This window comes from Cylas formicarius, unplaced genomic scaffold (genome assembly GCF_029955315.1).
Source record: "Cylas formicarius isolate icCylForm1 unplaced genomic scaffold, icCylForm1.1 PGA_scaffold_12__32_contigs__length_19106922, whole genome shotgun sequence".
NCBI classification, from domain to species: domain Eukaryota; kingdom Metazoa; phylum Arthropoda; class Insecta; order Coleoptera; family Brentidae; genus Cylas; species Cylas formicarius.
Window position 1 is genome coordinate 10,510,614 of NW_026844225.1, and position 18,635 is coordinate 10,529,248.

General features: G+C 32.9%; 1 protein-coding gene across 2 annotated transcripts in view; it reads left to right on the forward strand.

Moving 5' to 3' along the window:
* Nucleotides 1-18,635, forward strand: part of LOC132708634 (apolipophorins) — a 219,457-nt gene that overhangs the window by 120,101 nt on the left and 80,721 nt on the right. For both annotated transcript variants that reach the window (XM_060681081.1, XM_060681082.1), the window contains exons 28-29: nucleotides 8,481-8,793; nucleotides 8,861-8,997. In XM_060681081.1, coding sequence (XP_060537064.1) covers nucleotides 8,481-8,793; nucleotides 8,861-8,997 — 450 coding nt within the window. The remainder of the gene's footprint in view (nucleotides 1-8,480; nucleotides 8,794-8,860; nucleotides 8,998-18,635) is intronic.

The following is an 18,635-nucleotide window of genomic DNA, read 5'->3' on the forward strand; positions in this document are numbered from 1 at the left end:
ATATATGAAGAGGGTGGGATGTATTTCATTCAATCACAAGCACCATCAGTGATAATTTTTATAGGAGCTTGTTAAAAGCACATTAGATAAAACAACAAAGGGACAAGGGCTTAATCCTTAGGTAACTGGATTTGAAGGCTATAAATAGAAAGTCCACAATATTGCAGATACGTCTTAATCTTATCCGTCTGGAAAATCCTAGTAACTAACCAAAACTAATGAATGGGTGCAAAATCTGCGACAACTAAAAATATGTACAAAGATTTCATTTTATGCGAAATATGTAATTTTTTTATATCGTTAATCTAATTATTTCATTCTAAAACGGATATATTCAAAATATTGGGTCGAAAAGATGTATTTTACATAAAATCCTAACTCTAGTGATAATTTACAACAACTTTATTGCATCATATTAATAATAGTTTCCTTTATGGAATGGAAATTTCCTAGAACATCTTAATTGCTTGTTAAGAACTTCTTGCCGAGTTTCATTTTGCTGGAAAATCAATACCAATAATTTTAATCAGAGAGTGTCGGATATCTCACAAGTGGGACTCTTACTTGGTAGGCGAACTTACGTTTCAGACAATCGACACTAATCCCATTAAAAAATAATAAAACCTTTCTGACTATATGTAGGTATTTATACATTTTTCAATCTGAAGTTGAAGTTTTATCTCAAATTGTAGTAAATGGTTTTCCTGGTGACCTATATTTTCAAAAAATGATGCTGCTTCTTTTTCTGCTTCCAACGCCTCATAGCTTACAATGCGGTATTCTTTTGGAAACTAGGTTGTCTAACTCAACTCAGAATTTTCGATACTTTTCATCTCCGAAATCTTCAACCGTAATGTCGATGGTATTGTGGTTATATCTGCCATGGATTTATCCCCATAATTATCTTCTTCGAGTTTAACCCAAATCATCTTCAACTTCCCTGCGATGAAGAAAGTATTACCCCCTAAATAAATAAATACCTCTAAAATGATATATCAGATACCTAGTACTTACCCAACTAATCTTTTTTTGTATATTAAATTCTGCAGCCTGCTCCTTTTTAAAATAGAAAGAGTGAACTTTTCTGCGAATGACTTATTTTGTATTCATTGATTCATTCAATCCAGCATCGAAAAACTAAGCAAACGGATTTAAAACACTTACACTTTGATTTTTTTTTCAAAGAAACTTCCAGAGTCTACTGTAATACTTTTTACAAAACTTCTGGATTCCTCCTACGTTGGTTTTTGTTGCGTCCAACTAGTTAACGTTTAGCCAATCATCCTGTTGGCTTCTTCAGAGCTTGACTGAAACTGACTCGCATTTTACTCTGTACCTACTTTTATATTGGTAGCAAGTAAAGACCTGAGTCACGGTTATGATTGTTAGGTTGCTTATAGATTTCTATAGACTCTCGGATTTTTCGTTGGTAAAAGAATTGATTATATGCAATAATTTTAGTTTTATCGAATAAAATTTTATGGCTGGTTTCATGATTGTGTTCGGCAACTAGGGAATATGTTGGAGAAACAATGGTGCTGACAATAGTTCGAAGGCGAAATCTTGGTTTGTGAATCTTTGCGAGTCCGTAGAGACGAGTAATTTTAGAGTCATGAGGGGTGACAGATTTTTTCGGAGTCTGATAGAGAAGAAACCTTAATAACAGGTTTAAGGTTGCTTTCTTCTTCCAACGAAAGATCCGAGAGTCTATAGAAATCTATAAGCAACCTAACAATCTTATCCGCGAATTACCAGTAAGGGAATCAGTCGTCCGAGGCGGTGTTTATGCCTCTCATTTACGTCATCAACCAATATATAAGCAGGTACAGAGTAAAATTGGGAGCCAGTTTCAATCAAGCTCTGAAGAAGTTAACATCATGATTGGCAAAACGTTAGCAAGTTCGACTCTTTGGTTAGCTAGGAGAACTATTACATCTTCTTTTCATTGGAATTAATGTCGATGATGTATACGGCATGTTACTAATATCGTATGGGTTTTCCATCAAAATTGCACATATTTGGCACAGTTTGCTGCATTATCTCGCGTGACCTATTTTCATATTACCTATTGAACTTATTACTATTTTTTTACGGTTGTTTTAATGGAATTTTTGTTGTTTCACCTGAAAAGCGTTGTTAAATACCGATAAAGCCGTTAATGGTGGGAATATTCGTATCACCGCTAATGCCAAAAACTAATGGAGTTGCAAACTTTAAATCCTATTAAAAACTGGAAATTGCTGGAATAATAAAAACAGATATTGTAAAGTTTCGTCCAATAAAATGGGCGTTAATGTCGCGTCATTTTGTTGCGCTTGGTAGTAAAAATATAATAAAATTCGGTTACACGTGACCGCATATTTTCTATCATAAAAATATTACTATCCAACGCATCGTCGTTAATTAGGTACGAAACTCTAAAAAATCTAGATTGAATGGGGTCATAAAACAATTTTATAATTTTGTTCGCAGTCGGTCGGGTCAATCAGGCTTTAAAAATCACAATGGTTATTAGTGGGGGACATAAACACTGCATGCTGGTGCTACAACGAGATTTTTATCTAAATTAGCTAGAATTTTTTGCTTCCCTTAATTGCGGTTAAATGATTTGATGGCGATGAGACCGAAACGATCTCGAACGTCGTTACTCACGGATAAAAAGCAGAAAATCCTTGTTACAGGTAACAGGTTACAAAACCTTTGCTTACGGATTGTTTTATCTCAATTCGTTAAGAATTTTAAGAACGCTAATTTTGCTACATTAACCACGATGAACTCCTAGACGCTCCCATGTAAACTTATTTTAAACTCGACGCTGTTGCTTTCTGGGAAGTTTCGACTTTTTATAATTTAGCCTTTAATATAGATTATTTTAAAAATTTTACGTTTTGTTGGTAATATAAATTTTCCACAATTTTAACTCTTTTTCAACCCAAATTCAAGCCCCAGGAATGAGATCAATTTTATACACAGTGCTGGTGTGGTGTGTCTTTTTTTTTATGCGTTGTAAATGATAGCTGCCATTATTCGAAACCGTTATTGAATCGGTCGCAAGATGTTTAATTTTTCCGTCCTTGTGATAATCTCCCGTTCGTGATGATGACTCAAATGTCAATAAATCCGGTCCTAGGAATCCATCTTCTCTTCCTTCACCTTACATTTGGTCGTACTGAACCAAATTGCTCCTTAAGTTGTAACTTATATCAAAGAAAAATTATTAGTGTTCCCGTGAGAATCAAACACAAAGTAATACTGATATTTGATTTCAGTTAGCACACAGTTACCTAGAAATTTCTTAAATTTGTTCCTCTAGTCTAGTGGTTTTTGAAGATTTTCTAACCTAGTGTTGTTTCACTGCAGAATGAAGAAATATTCCATTTTGCATATTTAGGAAATTAACTCTTTGATGTGCGTGACTAATTCTGTCAAACTTTCGAATCTCAATTTTTTTTTATGTTTCTTGCCTAAAAGCTCACAATTTTGACAAATAAATTTTAACATTAAATAGATCTTTTGCAAACATTTAGAAATATACTTTGAAAATCCCAAACCTTTGTCCATCTTCATTCCTGAGTTTCTCACCGAATTGCAAAACTCAATCTTGTTTATTATTAATCTCCACAGAATGATTACCCAATAGAAATCAAAAAAACAAAAAATTGGGGATAATCTGGTTAACGTCTCAGTGAAACTACCTCTACTTTTATATAACCTTTACCAATATTTTTGAAAGAGTGGGTAAGAGACTGGCGAATATTATCTAGTGTTGTTGGAGTGCCTTTTTCAACCGATCCTGAAAAATGAAATTTACCTTAACTTTATTATTTAACCTTATTATTCCGCGTCCAGAATAACTAATACCAATTAAAAACCTAGCAATATTTAATGGTATCTAGAAATTCCCACTAAAGGTCACTGTAATACGTTCGTTCAATACGTATATCCATAAAACAAAATAATACATTCTAGATATTTCATCCAATTTGTTTTTCTTTGCATTCTGCTTTAGAAAATTATTTAGATAGTTCATGTAGTTAATATACACTTTTTACACTCGTATTACTCCGCAATATTTAAAACCAGATCTTAATCGATATATTAAAATGCTTGTTATCTGAAAGAATGCAGTACGCTGTAATAGCAATTTTTTTCAAATATCTCGAAAATCGTAAATACAGAAATGGTAGCTCTTGACGTGGCCTATAACACTGTTTAAACCAATTTGATACATTTTATATGAATTTTCTTTTGCAGCTAATAATTTGCTCTGGAAAAGGACAATTTTCAGGGTCTTTTAGATTTTTGTCTATAACAGAAAAGCTTGAAATAAAGGTTATAGTACCTAATCTTCAGCATCTTTCGGTTCAAGAATTTTGCCGGCAACGCGTTTTCAGGAAAATATTTTTTTCGTGGGAGACAAAATAACCCAAAAAAAATTAAAAAAATTTGAAAAAACACTTCGCGATATTTGATGGCGCCCAGTTTCAACAGTTTAAATGCCGGTACCACTCGGCTAAATTTGAAGTCGATGGGGGACACCCTGTACAATAGATAAAAACCTGAAATACAAAAGTTTTACCTGTTTATACGGGCTATATGATCATGTAAGAGAAACTGACAACTGAAACCCAGCCTTCAAGTTATGGTCAATTAACTTTATAGGTGGGCCCAATTTTCAGTTTTTTTGCGAATACCCTGTAGATTTTTGAAAATTTTAAAGAATAGGAGTTTATTGCACCCGATCTTAGGAATCTTTTCGTTCATGAAATTTTTCGAATGCTTAAACAGTTTTTGAAAAATGACGCGATTTTAAATTTTTTAAAAATACTTTCCGACCCCCCAGCCCCCCCGGTTTCAATAGATTCTGTTACGGGGACAAGCTGCATACATGTGAGGAATTTCAAGTCGATTGTTTCAAATTTCGAACACTTATCGTGTTTCATAACAAAAATCAGTCGAAAATTGCAAAAAAAAATGGCCGGCGATGTTTGACCGCTGCTATTTTCACATATCTTGTGCACTCCATGGACTGTTAAAAAGAGGCAAAATTTGGACCGTCTAGCTGAAACCGTTCCGAAGTTATTGTGGAAAATGTCCTGAAACAGAGAACGGAGGATTTTTCATTCATTTTGCGAAAGCAATAAAATACATATGAGGCTTAGCAGTTCACTTGAAGAGGTGTTTTTAACAAACTATAACAAATTAAAATAAATCAAATAGGTTTTAAAACATGTGCCACGTTTTCAACGTTAACGGATACAATAATTTACAACCATTTAATAAGTCGACTATTTTTGTCAACCAAAATTATTCATCATTTCACCATTTTCTTTCAACAAATAGCGCTTCGATCGCAAACAAAACTTTCCCCGAAAAAAGTTTACATACAGCGAACCCGTGGGAAGTACTTTGTATCTAAAATGATGGATATTAATTTTAAAAATTTAATAAGGAGGGAGCAATAGGGTTTTTGGAATTGGAAAATAAATACGGCATATCCGCTTTGTTTGTATTCAATTTTTTTCCTGTAACGTCGGCCGCCCGAAGCAAAAATTTCCATTAGGTCGTCGAGTTGAGTGTATATATTTATGTTTATTCCGAATGCCAAATGAAATTCGTTAATCTCCCAAGGAAACCGTTGTTTTGTTTCACGGAAATTCTCTTTCTTCCCACATTATGCGAATGTTAAATTTCATAGCCCTGCGAAGCACTTAAAAATACCTACGCAAAGATATTATTATACCTTTGCTTAAAAAACTAAAAATTTTTATTAAAATAAGTGACATTAAATTTAATTTTGCCTGTTCGGTTGAAAAGGACACTCCAAGAAGCCTACATAATGTTCGCCCTATCAGTCTTTTACCCATTTTTTCAAAAATATAACCAGATTATCCTCGTTACTTAATCAGGATATAAAGCGGAACACAGAACACATAACCGATGGTTTAGGGCTACAGATGAAGGCAAGGTGACACTACTAATCCTTTCAGACTATTCGACAGCTTTTGATACTCTTAAACAACAAATTTTTATTTCAATGTTAAATTTAATAAGTTTTCAAGAAAACGCAATTAATCTTTTAGCTTCAGAAACTTTAATAAAGGTATACCGCAGGAGCCCATTTTAGGACCGCCTTTACAATTAATTGCTAGCAGTAATCCTGTTTGATTGGTTGGAAAATGGTGATAGTCAGTCTGTGGAGATTAATAATAAAAAAAATAAGTTTTGTGATTCGGTGAGAAACTTAGGAATGATGATGGACAAAGATTTGGGATTTTCGAAGCATATTTGTAAATGTTTACAATAGGTGTATTTAATGATAGAATGTATCGCAAATGTTTAATTAAAAAACAAAAAACATCTTACCAAATAAAAAACTTAAGCAACCTCAAACGTTGTAATACTAGACTTTTTCAAAAACCCCTAAAGAAATTTTTAAGTAACCGTTTTGCTAACTGAATTGAAATATTTTTATTACTTTGTGTTTGATTCTCATGGGAACACTAATAATTTTTTTTTGATATGTGTTCCAACTTATAATTTATTTTATGTTTTTTGGAATATTGAATTTCTCGTTTTTATCAAAATTTTAACTTGTTGTTGCTACGTTGTTTAGAATTCGCCTTTTTTTATTACTATTACATATTATTATTTAATAAGATTGTTTCTTTCCAAAATTACTATTTTTATTGCATAATATTGTAATTAGGTACGGCTCTGAAAATAGGGATAGGAACTCAAAGAATATTTCTCTCCATTTTCCTTAGTTGATTTCCTCCAGACTATTTTTCTTCAGCTCCTACAACAGAAAATGACTTAGTCGACTTTTTACTTATTGAAATGTGTTGATTGAATTGAATTGATTTCATAAGAATTTGTTTTTTTCGAAAATTGTTTCTTCCAATTAAACAAAAGTTTCGGTGGTTTTTTGACAAAACTAACCAAAGTTGCTTTAAAAATTTTACAAGAAAAACTATCCATTTAGCTAGAATATATAAGGATTTCAGGTCTGCGCGGGCAATTAAGCAATTCTACTTTGCTTTCGTATATACGGCAGGATTACTTTAGCGAATGTAGTTTAAATCCTCTTTACTACATGTACATACTAAGAAGCAAACGACTGCAGCATAGATTTGCAAATTTCGTTAATTGGCGAATTCATGACGTTCGTGCTGTGAGGTGAGACCATAATCACCTTAAGAACATCTAGAACATTAGACTCGTGAATCAATTTTTATTGCATTTCTTTATTGCTTCGGAACTAATTCTCCCCATTTGTTCCCCATGCATCGGATATTGTAAAATGAAGTCACAAACTTAGAAACAATTAATGGCTTATATGTCAGTTGTGTTCTACAATATGCATTCCTTGTTTGACCTACGTACTATTCAGCCTATGGAAAAAATACAGTGTAAATTTTTAAAATATATTTGGTTTATGCGACGGTGTATCTCTATCAGGCCTTTCTCTCTCTATAGCTTTCTATCTTGCAATGTTATTTTATGATGAGGAGACAAGACGTTTTCAACTGTATTCTTTCTGCAATATAACAACTTAACGAAAATTTATTCGTTTTTTTTTAAACCATTGTCGCCATTTTTTATAAAACTTCTAGCAAAACGTTTCATAAATCATCCTGTTGGCTTCTTCAGAGCTTGAATCAAACTGGCTCTGTTTACGCTGCTTTTATATTGTTTGAGAGGGATGGAGGTAAATGAGGGGCTGGAGAATTGATTACATGCAAGAATTTTAGTTTTATCGAATAAAATTTTATGTCCGGTTTCGTGATGAGTTTATTTGTCTTAGTCTTAAGGCTCTTTCATGCTGTTTGAGCCTAGTATGTATTCATTGCCACATATGCATGAAATGCTGTAAACTTCTGTCATCTCAAATGGAATTTTGTCTTTGACGGATCGAAGACGTTGAAAGATTTTTGACAAGTCGTAAATCTGGTTTTGACGTTATATTTCTTTACAACTTTTGATATGTTTTGAATATAAGGAAGGTCAACAGTAGCAAGTGTGGGATTGCTTTGGGTTCATTGCTATTGAAAGGTGGTGGTGAAGTGTATTTTGTGATGGAACGCTTAATATCTTTAATGTGGAAATTATTAGAGAGAAGAACAGAGTGAGGTGTTCTAATTCTGGGTTAAATGACTCGGACTGAGATAGTTTTACCTTTCACCAATATGGGATTCAGTCATCCGAGACGGTGTTTATGCCCCTCATTTAGCTCCGCCCCCTCAAACAATATATGAACAGATACAGAGTAAAATGCGAGCCAGTTTCAGTCAAGCTTTGAAGAAGCCGACCGCAGTAGGAATCCAGAAGTTTTATAAAAATCATTGTCGTCCGTAAATATTACTAATTTTTGTAATATGTTTGATGTCACGTAAATAAGCCTAAACCACTGAAGTAAAGAGATTTTTACGAATCTTAAGAAGTTTACCGCTTAGGTCTACAGTATACTATTCTTGCAGGATTCCAATAAACGTGCGTTGCAAAATAACGTCGCCCTCTTCAGATCGTCGCAAATTTGACGGCACTTTATCGCTGACCGATAAAGTATACAAAATAAATGGGAACTCGAGTATAATAGGTGGTTTGCCGGTGAAAGTTTTAATCACTTTTACCCCAGAAGACAATGGGCGCGCTTTAAGTTTTCAATACTATCTGAAAACAACTCTAAATGACTATGAATTAAACGGAGATATACATTACTCCGACAGTTTAACCCGTTTCACTGCACACGCAACGGCCAATGATAAATATAACTGGGAGTTTAATTTGCAGGTAAGCGACCGGTTAGCTAATTGTTTATGACATATATGGGGCCATATTTTACGTTTAACGTTTTTAGGTTGAGCCGCCGAATGCTACGCAAAAGTTGGCGGTACATGCGGTGGCGGCAACTGTCGGGAACGGTGTCAGATTGGACATCGCAGGAAAGACTAATATACCGAAGCTGGAAAATCCAAAATGCGGCCTTAATTTCAGGTAAATTTATAACGTTTTCAACGTTCATTCTAAAAATATACGCCTTATTACTCCAGGTCTAGAATAACTAATACCAACTATACATATACTCCCACTAAAGGTCACTGTAATATGTTCGTTCAATACGTAGTAATATCCATAAAACTAGATCTAGATGTTTCATCCAATTTGTTTTTCTTTGCGTACTGTTTTACAAAATTATTTAGATACTTCATGCAGTTAATATACACTTTTTACACTCGTATTACTCCGCAATATTTAAAACCAGACCTTAATTGATATATTGAAGTACTTGTTTTCTGAAAGCATGCAGTGCTCTGTAATAGTAAATGACGTCATCGCGTCTAGAGGAAGTGCGAGAAATTGCGATTTTCATATGGATTTTTTCAAATATCTCGAGCAGCGTATGTGATAGACGAAAATGGTAAATACAGAAATTGTAGCTCTTGACGTGGCCTATAACACTGTTTAAACTAATTTGATACATTTTTTATGAATTTTCTTTTGCAGCTAATAATTTACTTTGGAAAAGGACAATTTTCAGGGTCTTTTAGATTTTTGTCTATAATAAAAAAGCTTGAAATAAAGGTTATAGTACCTAATCTCCCGCATCTTTTGGTTCAAGAATTTTGCCGGTAACGCGTTTTCAGAAAAATATTTATAAATTTATAACGTTTTCAACGTCGATTCTAAAAATGTACTCCTTATTACTCCAGATCTAGAATAACTAATACCAAGTATAAATATACCCATTCAATTTAATTTAATATTTAACAGTGTCTAGTAATTCCCACTAAAGGTCACTGTAATACGTTGGTTCAATACGTACTAATATCCATAAAGTAAAATAATACATTCTAGGTATTATTAGCCGTTCAATTAGTTTTCCATTGCGTTCTGTTTTACAAAATTATTTAAATTCTTCTTGCAGCTAATATACACTTTTTGCATTAATTGTGTATAGTCTGTCTCAATCTTCATCTTGCTGGCTTTCGACAGACACTCCCCAATAAAATTTTAACTATGTCATTATCTATTGTTATCGGGTAAAGCCATTATCAAAAAATTTATTCTTACATAAGTGACAAGGCAGGGGTGGGCTAGGTATATTTCTTAAGTGTTAAATAATCGGTTTTGATGTGCGTTTCGAAAAAGTTATTTTACGAGAATATAACAATGTCGCTTCCAATTAATTTTTTGCTTGATGCAAAACAGGTCGTGAAAAATGTGTATGAACCTTTAATCAGTAGAGGACTTATTAAATAAGAAGCTTCGAAAGAAACCTGCCTACTTACAAAAATGGCAATATCGCCTATAAGGGATATTACTAATAGTGGAGAATTGAAGAGAAAAGAACAAACCTAGTGATTGTTAAACTCAAGGTATAGACAATAGTGATCAGGGCCCAATAAGCAGGACAATATATTGTTTTATCAAAGCGAAGCTAAAAGAAGGTGGAGCCAATATAAGGATAAGCAGTACCCCCTCTACAGAGTTTTTTTTTCAAACAAATTTCCACAGGCTACTCTAATACTTTTTATAAAACTTCTAGATTCCTCCTATGTCGGTTTTTGTTGACTCGAACTAACTAACGTTTCTCCAATCATCCTGCTGGCTTCTTCAGAGCTTGACTGAAACTGGCTCGCATTTTACTCAGTACCTGCTTTTATATTGTTTGAGGGAGGCGGAGCTAAATGACTGATTCTCATATTGGTGACAGGTAGAGACCTGAGTCGCGGTTAAGATTGTTAGGTTGCTTATAGATTTCTATAGACTTTGTGTTGTGTTTGACAACTGCTGATGAGTTTATTTGTCTTAGTTTTAAGGCTCTTTCATGTTCTTTGAGCATAGTTGTTATTTTTCGTCCGGTCTCTCCAATGTATTCTTTGCCTCATATGCATGAAATGCTGGCATCTCAAATGAAATTTTGTCTTTGAAGGATCGAAGATGTTGAAAGATTTTTGGACAAGTGGTAAATCTAATTTTCAAGTTTATTTAGACCTTTTGATATGTGATCAGTGATGTTTTGAATATAAGGAAGGACAACAGTGGCAAGTATGGGATTGCTTTCGGTTTCATTGCTATTGGAAGGTTGTGGTGAAGTGTATTTTGTGATGGAACGCTTAATATCTTTAATGTAGAAATTATTAGAGAGAAGAGCAGAGGTAAGGTGTTTTAATTCTGTAAACAAGAGAGTTGATAACCGATGATTTTTGGGCCGCATGGTGATGTCAGAATGCATTAAGGTATCGGTCTGTGTGCGTAGGTTTTTTGTAAATACAATTACCTAATGTTAGGTCTGATCGATAAGAATGTCTAAGAATGGGAGGTTGTTATTAGTTTCTATTTCAATGGTAAAACGTATGTTAGGGTGTATATAGTTTAAATCTCTAAGAAAATCTACTAGGGATTTCTGACCATGATTCATCGATATAGCGTTTCCATAATTTTGGTTTTAGATGAAAGGTGTCGAGAGCTTCCTTCTCAAAGGCTTCCATAAATATATTCGCGATGACTGGTGATAGTGGAGAACTAATAGCTGTTCCCGACGTTTGTTCAAATTTTTTTTTACTTTTATATGGGAATCAGTCATCCAAGACGGTGTTTATGCCCTTCATTTAGCTCCACCCCCCTTCCCCTCAAACAATATAAAAGCAGGTACAGAGTAAAATGCAAGTCAGTTTCAGCCATGCTCTGAAGAAGCCATGATTGGCGAAACTTTAGCTAGTTCGAATCAGCGAAAATGCACTTGGAGCTTTTTTACCTTCAAGAATTTAAAAAATATAGATTAGACAACAGAACGATAATTTACATTGATGAAACGTGGTTCGGTACACACGACACTGTAACCAAAAGATGGGTAGATTCCACTTAAAACTGTCAGACGAAAGCACCTTCAAATAACAGAAAACGCATCGCCATAATATACTATTGGATTATCATAAGGATGCAAATGCTGAACTTTTTGAAAATTGGTTTCAAAACAATCGTTTAAAAAAGTTAAAGGTCCGAGCAGAAAATATTACTCCTCCTTTAAGTTCCGGTGTTATAAATTTTATAAAAAAATTAATTAATAACATGCCTAACTCATTTTAGATTTTAGAGACCTAAATAAACGTTGATTTTGTTTATTTATGCATTGTGTTTGATGATAACTAACATATTTTTGTTCCTTATTAGTTTAATATAATAATTAATGGGTTTAAATACTTAAAATACAACGAAATGCTTCTTCCAAGAACAAAGAATTTTAAAGTAATTCCGAAGAATTTCGAGGAATTATACGTGAAAGAGGAATTACGTTATACATCGTCATCACTGCGGTTTACCCGTTGAATGAGAATTAGCTTATATAACACATTTACCCCAATTTCTATAAGAACAATGGAATACTCATCAAAACTATCATCTTTACTATAAGTTTAATAACTGAAATAGTTTCTGCAATGCTTTTAATAGGCCCTATTATAACAGTGTACCCCGTATACGCGCGTTCCGACAAAACCGAACGAATATCGGTCATTTGAAAATTGATAGTTAAAATTCATAACTTCCTCCGACGCTATTTATCTTTAATTGCTATCAAATGGAAAAATAATTGAAAAATTTGCATATATACATTCAAGTCGTAAACCGTACGAAATATTGTTTTTTGCCTCGTTGTTTTCCGTTTGTCATCCTTGATTCCGCATGCGAAAAAGGAGATTTCGTAATGTTTCATACGCCCGCATACCGTTTTCCGATGTTCTGATTGCACACAGTTGGTATAAATTATAAACCGGAATTTTCAATAATCGTCTATTTGTTTATATCCGTTGCTCTTTGTGCACTGTTAGTAACGCAACGTAAATTATTTATAACTCAAAGAAAAATAAAAATATATATTTTAAAATAAACATCTTTCGCTTCGATTGTTGTAAACTTAGACAATATTAGAGTTCAAACCTTCATAATTGTTGTATTTTGTGCCTTTTGCCTATTGTGAAACATTAGCAAGTTTTTATTTAAATTGTTTTGTTATAAAAGATTAACATTTTCCTGTGGCTATCTTTTTTCTTAATTCTGAAAAAAATAATTTTATTTTTTGTTGCTGAAAAACACCATTTTATGTTAGTAAGTGAGCTAGCTATTTCAACATTTTGCAGGGGTTAGCGTATCTGAATGACTATAATGTGACTTACAGGATATCCCCAAAATTGACATTTCTAAAAAAAAAAAGTAAAAGTAAGAATTCATTTTCAAACTCTATACCCGTCAGCACCCCAAGCTTTGTGTCCTCCATGTAAAAATATTTCTTTCATATATTTTTTAGACAGGTAGGCTATGGTTTGCTTTTAGACATTTGACATAAAAAAAAGCATGAAAAATCAACCTAAAAAATCGAAAATGCAAATGTCGAACAGAAATTTTGATATTATACTTGTTTTACATTCATTGTGGAAAGAATCATCTTTATTGTAGATAATTTATGGAACTAATTGTACTGATCGTATCGACAATATAAATTATTTATAATTCAAAGAGAATTAAGAAATATGCATTGTTTCCTAAGTTACACAAACTTAGACAATAGAATAAGGAAAATGAAATATTTTCATTCTGACAATTGTTAAACATTTGCAAGTTTTTATTTAAAGTGTTTCGCTTAAATAAGATTAACATTTTTCTATGGCTATCTTTTTGCTAAATTCTGAAAAAAATAATTTTATTTTTTGTTGCTGAAAAACACTATTGTATGTGAGTAAGTGAGCTAGCTACTTCAAAATTTTAGGGGTTAGCGTATACCTTCATCTGAATGACCAAAATGTGATTTACAGGATATCCCAAAAATTGACATTTCTGAAAAAAGTAAAAGTTCATTGTTAAACTCATATTTGACAATAGATGTTCAATAATTTATCTACAAAATCTCTCTATACGCATCAGCACCCCAAAATCAACATAAAAAATAGAAAATGCAAATGTCAAACAGAAATGATGAGTAAATATTTTCACAGAAATTTGAAGAAAAAAACCATTTAGTTCTCTATTGTCTTCAAATTAAACCACGAATCATTCCTTAAAATGAATGTAGCCCTATACAGTTGTTAGGGCTCATATTTAGCCCCCACCTGTTTCCAAACTGACAGTTGAAACACAAAAACCTTAAAACTGGTTGCTTATTTTTTACGAATCTAAATTCTCGTCCAAGAATGTGCTATCTTTTTTATTGCAAACTTTGAAATTACAGCCAAAATTTGCATGCTTTCAGTCCCTAAGGTAAATTCACTTCGGGAATATTAGGCGTGACGTAGCGGCCACCGTTTCGCGCCGATGATAAACGAGCACATGTATACACAACACAAATTGCAACATTATTGGGGTTGCTACGAATTTGATATTAATATTCGCGAAACTAACTGTAAATGCACCCGATTTGTATCCTGCGGCCGCAGTTCATCGGAGAACGGCGATGTCAAGAAATTAATTGAGTTTGAGTTACTTTTTACAAAAGATTGATAGTTTTTATAGATAATATCATATACAATGAATTTCATTTTTAAGCCTGGAGTTTTATAACTTTTAATGCTTCATTTTTTAAGGAAATAGACAACTATAAATTTTGTAATTGTTTTATGTCATTAACAACTAATGAAACTCTGTTAATCCGCCATGCCATTATGCAAATCTTCTTTTACCAAAATCTGCATTTAATGCCTTAGCAACTTCCATAGAGTCCCATATATGATCTCGATACTGTTTTATTCATTACAATCGGTAAACAATAATTAACGGTCGTCAAACACATCAATGAGATTTGGTTGAAACCTAACAGTACAGTTAATTTTGCTCTCTATAAACGACTCCTTAGTCCGTATGACGCGATTGAACTTCTATGCAAATTTTGTATGATATGTTTTTTAAAATATCGATTTTGAAAATTTTTCATGTGTTGTTGAAATGCTGTTGATTTTTATTGATGAACAAAAAAATATATAATTTCGAGTTTTAGTTGCGACAGTTATTGTACAGGGGTTTCCACTTAACCCATTCATTAAAAGTTTATCGAGATGTAATTTAGAAACGCCTTTAAATTTATGGGCTTAAGCACCAAGTGTACTTCTTTTTAAAAAAAATCGATGTCCTATCACTTTCGGTTTAACCGAAAGTTGCCATCAACTTGCTTGTTACTTTCGAAAATCGATGAAATGGAATTTTCGAAAATATCTGCGCTCGTATAAAAATTTTATATCTCGGTAACGGTAGGTCCTATGGGATCGCCGTTGGTACAGAAATGATCACCGTCGAAAAAAAAATTTTTTTTGTTTGTCCGTTCTTCGTTCTCGTCTTTTGTTTTTTCCTGAATACGTTTCGAACCGTTGGAGCTACAAAAGTGAAGTTTGGCTCCTTTTTAATCCTCGACGAGGCACATAAGCTTGTAAGAGATGGCCCCGATCCGACGTCGGTATCCATTTTTTTTCGCGATTTTCGACTGTTTTTTGGACCTTGCTATGAAAGATAATAAGTGTCCGACATTTGAAGCAATCAACTGCATATTTGCTACATATATGCAGCTTTGCCCCGTGACGGAACCTGTTGAAAATGGAAGGGCTGGGGGGTCGGGAAATATTCTAAAAAAATAAAAAATCGCGCGTGTAAGGGTCTACAAAAAACATCATTTTTCAAAAACTGTTTACTAGACCACAAAAATTCTTGAGCCAGAAGAATCAGAAACCTATAAACCTTTATTCGTGACAATTTTTCAAAAATATACAGGGTGCGCCGCAAATTCAAAAAAAACTTAAAAATGGGTCCCCCCAATGTTTCCCTTTACCACTCGAAACCGCGAAGGTCTTTTATTTTATAATAAAAAGCTGCTTCGCGCTACGCGCTACGAACTTGCCCTGGCCAGTGACGATTTTTCGAAAGCAATCTTGTTTCAAATGGAATATCCTACAGATTATTACATTTTGAAATTTTATGTAAGTAATTTTGAACATGCATATTTTTGTAATTTCTGAAAATATGCTCGTCATATTTGACAAAATGTCAAAAAATAGGCTTAAATTCACAGTTTTGTTATTGTTGTTGTCTAATTTAATACAGGTCCAAATTAGGCCGTAAACATTCACACTTTTTAAGTCTCTAAGCTCGTTTTTTTCAAATGGGACACCCTGTAACTTTAAGTGCTGTCAAGTCCAGGACTTATTTCTCTATTGATATGTTTTAGGGTTACCTATACCTATTCCAAACCATATTCGAAATAATTAGATTTCATGATAGGATTGTATTGGTTCAGCTGAACATTTTCCCTTCACGTACTTGGAAAAACAATGTTTGCTGATCATTTTAGACATCTTGCATTAAAGTAGACAACAAAAATGTCAGCTTCCGTCAGCTTTAACATTTTACCAAATATGAGGATAAAATTTTCAAAAACTGCATGCATTTTCAAAATGGATTTAACTGAACGCCCGAATTTTTTTTCAAGGGCAAATATTTCAAGTTAGACATAGGTATAGGACGTTATACATACATACAAAAATCGATCAAAATCATACGCAAAAATAATAATCTGAAAGTCTATCTTTTAACGGCAATGTAAAATAAGCTGAAGATAAACGATGCTCAGAACAGAAACAGAAATTACAGTAAAATTGAAGAAATTTCACTCACAGGTCGTATAAGTACATCTAATTATATTAGTTAACATTCCAATGGAAAAATGTTTATATCTAACTAAATTTCTTTTACACTTGCATGACGTTCTTTTATTATACGTTGTGTTTCCGAATACCCTCTCATGTCGTTTTTAAATTGATCTCAATGAGCTTGTCGTGAATGCTCTTTCACAGACTTCGTACTATGCCCTTTCCCAGAAAATTTTTGCTTTTCTCCCTATTGAAACAATCGTTCAATATAGTTTTTTTTAATTACAGGTAAATGAAGCAATAATAATGCACTTTTAAATGTCTGAAAATAATGTCAGGCATTGGTATTCAGAACTTGAAAGTGCCGCATCACTCGTAAAATAATTTTCTCTGGTATAGTACTTTCTCACATAAATGGTTTTGATTTTTCTTAATTTCCTAAAATTCTTAAATTCTATTTTTAATTCAAGTTTGAGTTAACAAGTGTTTATCGATAGAGCTAAATTATGAATAATTTATCATTTCTGGTACAAAACCATATCGTGGATTTTGTCAATTATTTTTGAGGTAGACACTTACAGATTTCGTGCGGATCTTCATTCATCTTTTGTGGATGTACCACTAGGTTTAAACTCATTCACCATAACTCAGCTTTCATTGCTTTCGCCGTAAATCTCTTCAAATAGAAATATTTAATCACTGCTTCAAACTTATTTTTTATACTTTTTCATAGAGCAAGAATTTATTTTCCAAACTAGGATCGCCATCTCCTGCATTTTCTAAGGACTTATTGCACTTACCCGACTCATATACGCTAAACCGCTGTGGAATTATGGTGTACACTATGAAGGAATTCCAGTGGATTTCCAAAGAACTTAAGCATCAAAATGCATTTTGTGTTTCGAGATGTTTTTATTACCAATGGGGAAAGATAAGCCACTGATTTCTTTAGAAATAAAAAATATTTTCGAACACCTCATTCAATTTTTGTGACTACTCTATGCTATTATGCACAGAGCAAGCGTGCAAAGTGTGTTATTTGAGGATGTCCTCTTCGACCAATAAGTGAGGCCGACTTTTGCTGTAGGTTTGTGAAAAATCGTAAAATGCTCATTGTTTTGATTAATTCTTCGATTGCTTTAATGTGATTTGTCTGTATATTTAATTAATACGATTAAATATTTTTTATTGTATGAAGATCTGATATTTGTTAAAATTCTTAGAAATTCCAAAGAATGCATGTCTAAACACTGTATGTTATGGATATAGACATGTATTATTTGGCTCATTTCAAATACCACAAAGAACTTTACAATCCAATAGTCTCATTCAAATGACGCTTTTAAATTTAACCTTTTATAAAAATGATATAAAAAAAAATATTTTCATCATTCTCAAGAATCAAGAAATATTCGCAATATTTATACAAGCCATAAAATAAAATTTTTACGAAACACTATAAACTAATCAATTAAAAATGGTACGCAACATGGCGCTTGTTAGTGATATACAGTGTGTTAAGGTTCAGTTTTCGAAAATTTTAATTGTCTATGGTCCGTGCGAATTCGGGGGTTACTTTTTATATTGATAATAATGGTGCAATGATTATGTCTAAGCAAAAAACTATATTTCTTTCTAAAAACTAACTAAAAAAAGTTCATTGAGAATAAGTAGGCCATGGATTAGTAGTGAACGCATACACATTGACATTGTCATCGACTAATCTAAATAAAAGATCTTTGACCTTTATTTTAAAACGGAATAAAAAATAACTGCGATAGGCAGAATGAATGATGAGAATCCCCAAATTAATTTGTGAAAATACGCTTTGGATTGCTATTTAGCTCATTTATTACGGACTAACCTGTATAGTGATATATGAATTTTACTGTCCATACGGTTTTTTGTAATTGTACTAATTATTTTTGTTTATTTATGTATTGTGTTTAATGATTACTACCATTTTTTTTTCTACTCTCGTCTGTAAAATACCTAATTACCCGCCGA